Consider the following 9,223-nt stretch of genomic DNA (forward strand, 5'->3'; position numbering starts at 1 on the left):
TTAGCTGAAAATGTACATTTAGGTACACTATTCATTTAATCATTTGTGTGGGGAAAAGACTGAAATAGAAGCTGTTATGCACTGTAAAAGGGTTCCTCTGGAGGAGCACTCAGATCTCAAATGTTGTGTCATAGAAATTAAAAAAAAAAAATGTTATTTGATGCCAGGAAGACTTGCAAGCACTTACATTTTTAATAGTTTTGAAGACATCAGCCATGGCAAGAGGAATCACTCCAGGGTTATGTTCACTTCCCATCATGGTGAAGGTCTTTCCAGAAGACGTCTGTCCGTAGGCAAATATCGTGCCTGAAAATAGGAGATTATGCATTAAGAATCAACAGTGACCAAGCAAATGAAATACGTAAGTACAAATCATATCTATGTATATTGTGATCATATATACACTACATAAAATACACAATATATACATTTTTATTTTCTGTATTTTTTTTGTATGCATTTGCAACTAGGGCTGGGCGATACAGCTAAAAAATTTATTAACGATATAATGTTTCATATCGTTCGGTATTGATAATTATTTACATTTTTTAATAACCTTTTTTTAAACAGAGCAATAGAATTTTTTTTTTTTTAACCACTGTATTTTTAAATTAACCCAATTTATTGAGACAAACAACAAAAAATGTTTGTTTTAACAATCACACACAAAATAAAAATTAAACAAATATCTCAGCAGTCTTGTCCATCTAAAAAATGCGCTGAATATGCGCTGTGTGTGAATGGCTTGGTTTCGGTTTTAACCTAATCAAGATCTTCTCCGCATTGAGCTTCTATATTTCTCGAATATTTTGAATGAATAACGCAGCAGCGGCGCGTCTCGTGGGCTAGACTAACAAAACATTAAAATGAAACGTCACTTACATCATTATTATCACATCTCGCGCTCAACTAATGACGCTCCCTGATGCACACCTAACATTAAAATGCAAATGTTTATTTTAAATTCGACTAATATTCATTCTTTATTCACAATCTCCTCATCACAGGCAGGCACAGCACTAATTTCTGCATGTGTTCGTGTGTGCTGTCTGCGTCACTCATAGCACCTGCCTATACCGAACATTTTTTCTATCGTTATCGAAGAAGGTGTACCGTCGATAAATATCGATAGTTTTATCGCCCAGGCCTAATTGCAACATGTACGGTTTTGTTGACTTGTTTGCCCGATATTGCACTAAGCATGCTTTTCGAAGGATACATAAAGTACCTTTCAGAATAAATTGTAATTACTCTGATTTCTGGACTCACCGTTATAGCCTTCAACTGCTGACACGACCAGTGGCTTTGCAATGTCCTGGTAGAGCTGAGCAGTGGTCTCTTCAGCACTGAACACACGGTCTGAAACACATGAAGATCAGAACATAAAGCACGGCTCTACTGGCCAGTGAAGATCCGCTGATGTTCAACTCACCGAAGCTGTAGCTCTTAGTTTGAGCTCCATCATCATCCAGCTGATGGATGGCCTGTTTGTCGGCTCTCCAGTAGAGCTGCACTGGCTCTGGGCTTTCAGACTCCTCCCTTAAATCATCAGTATCATCATTAGATTATTGTTGAGTTTGAGAATCAACGTTAAACAGAGCATTAACCATCATAATGCATTCAGGTCCGTTTTGACCAGGAAGAGATGCATAAAAAAATTCTAAAAACCGCATAGTTTTCAAACTGAAAGTTTATGAAAGTAAAAATAATTTATTTAGTTTCAGAACTTTTAAGAGTAATATTTTTTGTTTTGTTAGAAATAAATAGGATTCATAAATTTAGATGTATATACATGCACAGACATATATATAACGTTACATTAAAATTTACACACTACTGCACTAATGAGAAGTTGCTGATCAGACACAATGGGTTTAGTTAAAAAATATGAATTATTCATTTATGACGGTTTTATAAAATAACGATTGGGTCCAAACGGACCCGAAAATCGTAACGTTATACATATTTTGAATGCATTATGAGGGTTAATGTAATAAATGAGCTGTATGGTGACTTTCTTTATTCACAATCTCCTCATCACAGGCAGGCACAGCACTAATTTCTGCATGTGTTCGTGTGTGCTGTCTGCGTCACTCATAGCACCTGCCTATACCGAACATTTTTTCTATCGTTATCGAAGAAGGTGTACCGTCGATAAATATCGATAGTTTTATCGCCCAGGCCTAATTGCAACATGTACGGTTTTGTTGACTTGTTTGCCCGATATTGCACTAAGCATGCTTTTCGAAGGATACATAAAGTACCTTTCAGAATAAATTGTAATTACTCTGATTTCTGGACTCACCGTTATAGCCTTCAACTGCTGACACGACCAGTGGCTTTGCAATGTCCTGGTAGAGCTGAGCAGTGGTCTCTTCAGCACTGAACACACGGTCTGAAACACATGAAGATCAGAACATAAAGCACGGCTCTACTGGCCAGTGAAGATCCGCTGATGTTCAACTCACCGAAGCTGTAGCTCTTAGTTTGAGCTCCATCATCATCCAGCTGATGGATGGCCTGTTTGTCGGCTCTCCAGTAGAGCTGCACTGGCTCTGGGCTTTCAGACTCCTCCCTTAAATCATCAGTATCATCATTAGATTATTGTTGAGTTTGAGAATCAACGTTAAACAGAGCATTAACCATCATAATGCATTCAGGTCCGTTTTGACCAGGAAGAGATGCATAAAAAAATTCTAAAAACCGCATAGTTTTCAAACTGAAAGTTTATGAAAGTAAAAATAATTTATTTAGTTTCAGAACTTTTAAGAGTAATATTTTTTGTTTTGTTAGAAATAAATAGGATTCATAAATTTAGATGTATATACATGCACAGACATATATATAACGTTACATTAAAATTTACACACTACTGCACTAATGAGAAGTTGCTGATCAGACACAATGGGTTTAGTTAAAAAATATGAATTATTCATTTATGACGGTTTTATAAAATAACGATTGGGTCCAAACGGACCCGAAAATCGTAACGTTATACATATTTTGAATGCATTATGAGGGTTAATGTAATAAATGAGCTGTATGGTGACTGACAGACTTGTCAGTAATTCTAAAACCTGGTAAACCAGCAAAATATGAAGATATTATTATTGACTAGCATAATATTCTAACATTTTACGGTTTCTATTCTGTTTTTTAAAATAGGTTTACTTCAGAAACATAACAAACAACCTTTTGTATCGATTTAAGAGGATGTCATTAGATAACTCGTCATTCCTTCACTAATAAACTTTTTAAAAATCTCTTAAGACTTTTTTTTTAGCTTAAAATTACCTTTACACACTTAAGTACATTGTTTTTAGAATAGGTTTACTTCCGAAATACAATAAAAACAACATTTTCTATAAGTTATGCATCTGTTCGCTCCGCCACTAAGATTCTATCAGCAAATAACGTAGGGCTGTTTTATGTTACATTTAGCTCCACGCTCTAAATATTAAGTTTTTCTTACCTTTTAATAAGAGGTCTGACTCTAACGCACACTTTTACTGCGGATTCCTCCGTCATTTTCACTCCATCAACGCTAAACTGACTGAAACTAACTGACTTACTGAGCGCTCAGTGAGATTTCAAATTTCAACCGAATTTCCCATTGGACAGCGATCTGTGCGCATGCGCGCATCAACGGTCACCCATTTCCGTCGAGTTCTTCTTCTTCTTTCAGGTTTAATGGCGGTTGGCAACTCATCTCAAAGGTGCATTACCGCCACCTACTAGACTGGAGTGTGGGCATTAGACTGATATCAAAGGAGAGGTGGAGGGGAAAAAAAAAAAAACTATATCCCTATTAAATTCTTTCACTTAACCCACTGTTTTTCAAAAATAACATTAATAAATTGTGTATTCTCCCAGATGCTTTCCCTAATAAATGCTCAAGTGTCATGCTTTGTTCATCCATTTGTGCCTTTAATTCTGCCCTATCTTCTTCATATTTTTTGCAGTCTAACAGTATATGCTTCACTGTCTCTTGTACATTACAATAAGTGCATAATCCAGTGGGATGTTTTCCTATTCTGTGCAATGTTGTATTTAAACCAGTGTGACCCATTCTAAGACGTGAGACTAACATCTCCTCCCTTGGGCTTCTGCCCTTCCTCTAATACGTAGCGGCATCTCTCCTGCTTCCACCTGTAATGCAGTTACACTGTCAGAAAAAAGGGTACGGTTGGGGTGTTTGTGAACACTTAGGGTACAAATGGTTAAGTTGTACCCTTAATGGGTCATAGTTACACCTTAGGATACTCATATGTACCATTTAGGGGTAAAAAAAAGGTACAAATATGTTTTCAACTGTCAGAGGGTCCATGTTTGGACCATTTAATCCCCAAACAAAGGTACAATCACTTGTGTGACAAAAGGAGTAAGCCAAAGTGTATGAAACGGTCACCCAAAATAGATTAAACAGAGTAAGATATTCATTTTCATGAATTGTTGGTTATTTGGAAGAGATGCACAACATAACCAAATATATTTAAGAGCCCACATCTTTACTGACTAGTTCTGAACAGTACACAAACACATGACATTTAATTGATTATTCAGAGCATCAAGATAATAACTTTTAAATATAAAGCAAATGTATTAAAGTAGGCCTGCATTTTAATTGTAATTTTAAACCGATATAAGAGCTGTTTTAAGATTTGCTTTTAATTTAGAGTTAAACAAATACAGGTACTTATCTTTCTTAGCAAAAGCACAATGTAGACGAAACTATTTAACGTTTATTTAACATTATATGGGGTACTTTTACTTTGCCTCAAAGTTCAAGTACGCATTTTCGCAGCCAGCCTTCTTTAAATTCGTGTCGTCCAATGGGATTATAGCCCGCGCGATGCATTTTATGCGCGCAAAGTTGATATTGAGCACGAGCACGACGGTTATTCCATATCAACGGCTGTCTCACTTCTGACGCTGTCGACGGAGGATCTTCTTCAAAAATTGAAAGAAGCTGGAATACATGTCACTGAAGACGAAGCACAGAAATTCAGAGGTAAGTTTAGTTTTAAGTACTGTGAAAATCCGTTGGTTCCCTTTGCAGTCATGTTCACTTGACATTGCGTCTGTAGCTAGGCCTACCTGATGCGTGAGGTAAACTCGAAAACACTGACCTGACAAAACCAACAAAACCAACTTAAATTTTAAGCTTATTGTTATTATAACAATTGTTTTTATTATTTAGCCAGAAATTAAAGAAATTAAAATCGCATAACTTATCTCCTTGATGTCTGCCACCATGCCCACTTGTGTCCATACTCTCCTCCTCCTTGTTCTTTGTCTAAGCCACCCATTCAGAACTCTGTTGAGGTCTCCTTTAGAGGATACAGGTTTCAATATGGGGTCTTTGAGATAGCATGTACATTGTTTTTTGATTGTGTCAATGCATCCAATGTCAACAAACACCCATTACATAGTAACAGGCGTTGGCGTTATTATACTTCCTGCAGCGTGTACATGCTAATTTATAATTAACTCTGATTCACGTTACCTGTCTTTCAATCAGGTCAAGGAACAAAAAACAATGACTGACAATAAGGATGAGCGTTTGTAGATGCACATGAAATGTGACGCGTACAAAAACCATCACGCACGTACACATACAGGCACACAGTTTCATAAGGGTCAAATCCTTTCCTCCGAGCACAGCAATTGTTTACAATTGTTAATCTCTTTGACATCTGTGAGAAAGATTGCATAAAATGCTCAGAGCAAGAGGTGTTTCTTGTTTTGCCATGCGGTTCAAGAGAAATAACTGCAGTGCAAAGGCTAATGTCAGATTTAGATGCAATTTCTTAGAATCACTTACAATACTATAAGCTATGTTAGACGCAACAACCAACCGGATCAAATAAATGTGGAAACAAACCAGAATCAAATCGGTTTCAGGAGTTACACTGATCTGATACATATTTTTTTTTGTATATACTTCTCTAATCTAAGTTTAACTGTCTGTACCCATTTGTATAAATGTCTATCCATCCATCTTAAATCCACTTCCTTAAATTCAAATTACATTTCTACATCCTGTTTGCTGCCAAAATTCAAATTCAAATTAAATTCAATAATTAATTGGAATTTAAAAGGAATTCTAAGCTCAGTTTGGAATGTTTGGAACCCCCAAACACAGAGTGTCTTCATACTCACCGATTCCAACCGAAGCATCGAAATTGTAACTAATAATCTAGAGAATTAATGAATCAACATTAAGTTGCAGAGCCTTCATTGCCTCTCATACTAAACGAGTAGGCCAAGGACCAAAGAACCAAGGTGACAATGTTTTAAGCCATATTTCCCAAGCAAGAATAAACTGAGGCAATCGTTACACTCTAGTTTTTTTTTTTTTTATGAAACTAGAAAATGCTCAGCGCCACGCATCAGCAGAGTCAAACCGTAAAACACGTTCTTCCCAATTCCCTTCTGTGACTTTCAAAGACCTCTTTCATTTCAGAGCGACTGTGTCCTGGACGTGACACCAAGCCAAAATATTTACTTTCTCCGCTTTGCGTAGTAAAACCTTCACAAAACTGACATCAATAGATTTCTTCTTCAACTCAGGAAGCTTTGCACTCAGGCCTACCGCAGGAGGAGCAATTGTTGCGAGCAATTGTTTTTGAGGTGTGTGCGGCCCCACACCCAAACAACACAAGATCTGATGGCCATACATTCATGGTGAAACATGCACGCTGCGTGGAGAAAAACGGCTGTCACAATAAACATGCCATGAAAAAGGCAGGAAAGAATAGACGAGGCAGTGCTCTCCCGTCGAGGTCTCTATTGTTCAACACATCAAAGTTTAATGTGAAAGGAAGTGCTGCGTGACACTCCTAAAGGGGTTATATATGGAGTTTATAGGAAAGAGGAGGTTCAAAAGACTGCCAGTCTGATTGTCTCGTTCAATCTATTTTCTACATGTCACATATTTCTGCTGCTGTGACCATCAAAAGTGTGACACTTCATAGCTAAAGGCTAAGATAAAGTAGGGGAGACTTTGACCTTCACAGCTTCTAATTAGCTTTGGTGCAGCACACTGAGGTTAATTGTCATCACACTTGAGAAACACATTAGACTAAAATAGAAACTATTTAAGAAGCATTAAGGATTTTATATTACTCACCTGGATCAGTACCATCTTAGAGTTGGAGTCTTGTGGCCTTGGCATCTTGGTATTTACAGTACATGCATCACCTGTTACTACTTGTCATTCTGATTTTGTGACTACACTGTCAGAAAAAAGGGTACGGTTGGGGTGTTTGTGAACACTTAGGGTACAAATGGTGAAGTTGTACCCTTAATGGGTCATAGTTACACCTTAGGATACTCATATGTACCATTTAGGGGTAAAAAAAAGGTACAAATATGTTTTCAACTGTCAGAGGGTCCATGTTTGGACCATTTAATCCCCAAACAAAGGTACAATCACTTGTGTGACAAAAGGAGTAAGCCAAAGTGTATGAAACGGTCACCCAAAATAGATTAAAACATAGAGTAAGATATTCATTTTCATGAGTTGTTGGTTATTTGGAAGAGATGCACAACATAACCAAATATATTTAAGAGCCCACATCTTTACTGACTAGTTCTGAACAGTATACAAACGCATGACATTTAAATGATTATTCAGAGCATCAAGATAATAACTTTTAAATATAAAGCAAATGTATTAAAGTAGGCCTGCATTTTAATTGTAATTTTAAACCGATATAAGAGCTGTTTTAAGATTTGCTTTTAATTTAGAGTTAAACAAATACAGGTACTTATCTTTCTTAGCAAAAGCACAATGTAGACGAAACTATTTAACGATTATTTAACATTATATGGGGTACTTTTACTTTGCCTCAAAGTTCCAGTACGCATTTTCGCAGCCAGCCTTCTTTAAATTCGTGTCGTCCAATGGGATTATAGCCCGCGTGGTGCATTTTATGCGCGCAAAATTGAGATTTGAGAGCACGACGGTTATTCGATGTCTCACGTCTGACGCTGTCGACGGAGGATCTTCTTCAAAAATTGAAAGAAGCTGGAACACGTCACTGAAGACGAAGCACAGAAATTCAGAGGTAAGTTTAGTTTTAAGTACTGTGAAAATCCGTTGGTTCCCTTTCCAGTCATGTTCACTTGACATTGCGTCTGTAGTTAGGCCTACCTGACGCGTGAGGTAAACTCGAAAACACTGACCTGACAAAAACCAACGCATTGTTATTACATTTTAAGCTTTTTGTTATTTTTAAAATTGTTTTTATTATTTAGCCAGAAATTAAAATATAACTTTTCGCATAACTTATACTCTACCGCGAGACAGTGCTCGAGACGCTGGCAAAACAGCGGTGGAACGGCCATAGAAACAGTTCAAACCCATCGCGTTTTGAATCGGCTTTTATTTTCACTAAAGCTGGGTCTCGATATGGAACTACAGATTTATAAATTCAGTCTCCCAGAATTTTCTTACTGTCAAGTTACCCGTGTTCACTCCGGACGCGAGCGAACGCCTCTCTTGTTTTATTTTAACGCCTATCCTAGTCAGTCTGAAATTATATAATTTACGAATATCATCCGTGTTGATTTATATCAGTTTTATTTGGTACATTTTAAAAAAACGTTCTAAATATAAGTCCAGGAGAGTCCTAATCATTTAGTTCTGTCAGTCATCACGAGCGAACTACTTAAGCAGCAATCAACTGAGGCGTTTAGCTTTGAGTAGTGTTGGGTCGTTCTTGAACGATTCGTTCATTTTGAACGAATCTTTAATGTGACTCGGGAGGAACGAGTCGTATCGGGAAGTGATTCGTTCAGTCGCGCATGCGCAACATCCTATAGGTTCTGTACTGGAATTAGTCAAGCAGTTCACCTGTTTCTTGTCTTCGGGTTTTTCCGAGTCATTCGTTCATCACGTGACAGCCCCATAAGTTTAGCCAATGCAGTCTGAGCCGGAAAGAGAATTGATTAGTTCATCTCTCGAGTCTTCGGGTTTTTCGAGTCACTCGTTCATCACGTGACAGCCCCATACGCTTTAACCAATGCAGTCTGAGCCAGAAAGAGACTTGATAATAATAACCAACTCTTTATTACCTTTGTTACAGCATTCAGTGTTATGGAAAATAACCATCATGACAGAAATTCACACATTTAGAAACTAAGAAGTAAAAAGCTACAATTTGAGACCAGAAACGCATCACGTAACTGTAAGAGTAAATAATAATTATAATAATGA

At 37.2% G+C, this 9,223-nt stretch overlaps 1 protein-coding gene across 1 annotated transcript in view; it reads right to left on the bottom strand.

Annotated features, from left to right (window-relative positions):
- LOC107654461 (centromere-associated protein E-like) overlaps window positions 1-3,605 on the bottom strand; it is a 28,845-nt gene extending 25,240 nt beyond the window's left edge. The window contains exons 1-4 of the mRNA XM_016441533.1: window positions 3,473-3,605; window positions 2,469-2,575; window positions 2,306-2,395; window positions 188-306 (exon numbers count right to left, since the gene is read on the bottom strand). Of these exons, the coding sequence (XP_016297019.1) occupies window positions 188-306; window positions 2,306-2,395; window positions 2,469-2,575; window positions 3,473-3,528 (372 nt within the window). The 5' untranslated portion in view covers window positions 3,529-3,605. The remainder of the gene's footprint in view (window positions 1-187; window positions 307-2,305; window positions 2,396-2,468; window positions 2,576-3,472) is intronic.
- Between the last annotated feature and the right edge of the window lie 5,618 nt (window positions 3,606-9,223).

The sequence above is a fragment of the Sinocyclocheilus anshuiensis genome, unplaced genomic scaffold, assembly GCF_001515605.1.
Source record: "Sinocyclocheilus anshuiensis isolate Anshui unplaced genomic scaffold, SAMN03320099.WGS_v1.1 scaffold2063, whole genome shotgun sequence".
NCBI lineage: Eukaryota > Metazoa > Chordata > Actinopteri > Cypriniformes > Cyprinidae > Sinocyclocheilus > Sinocyclocheilus anshuiensis.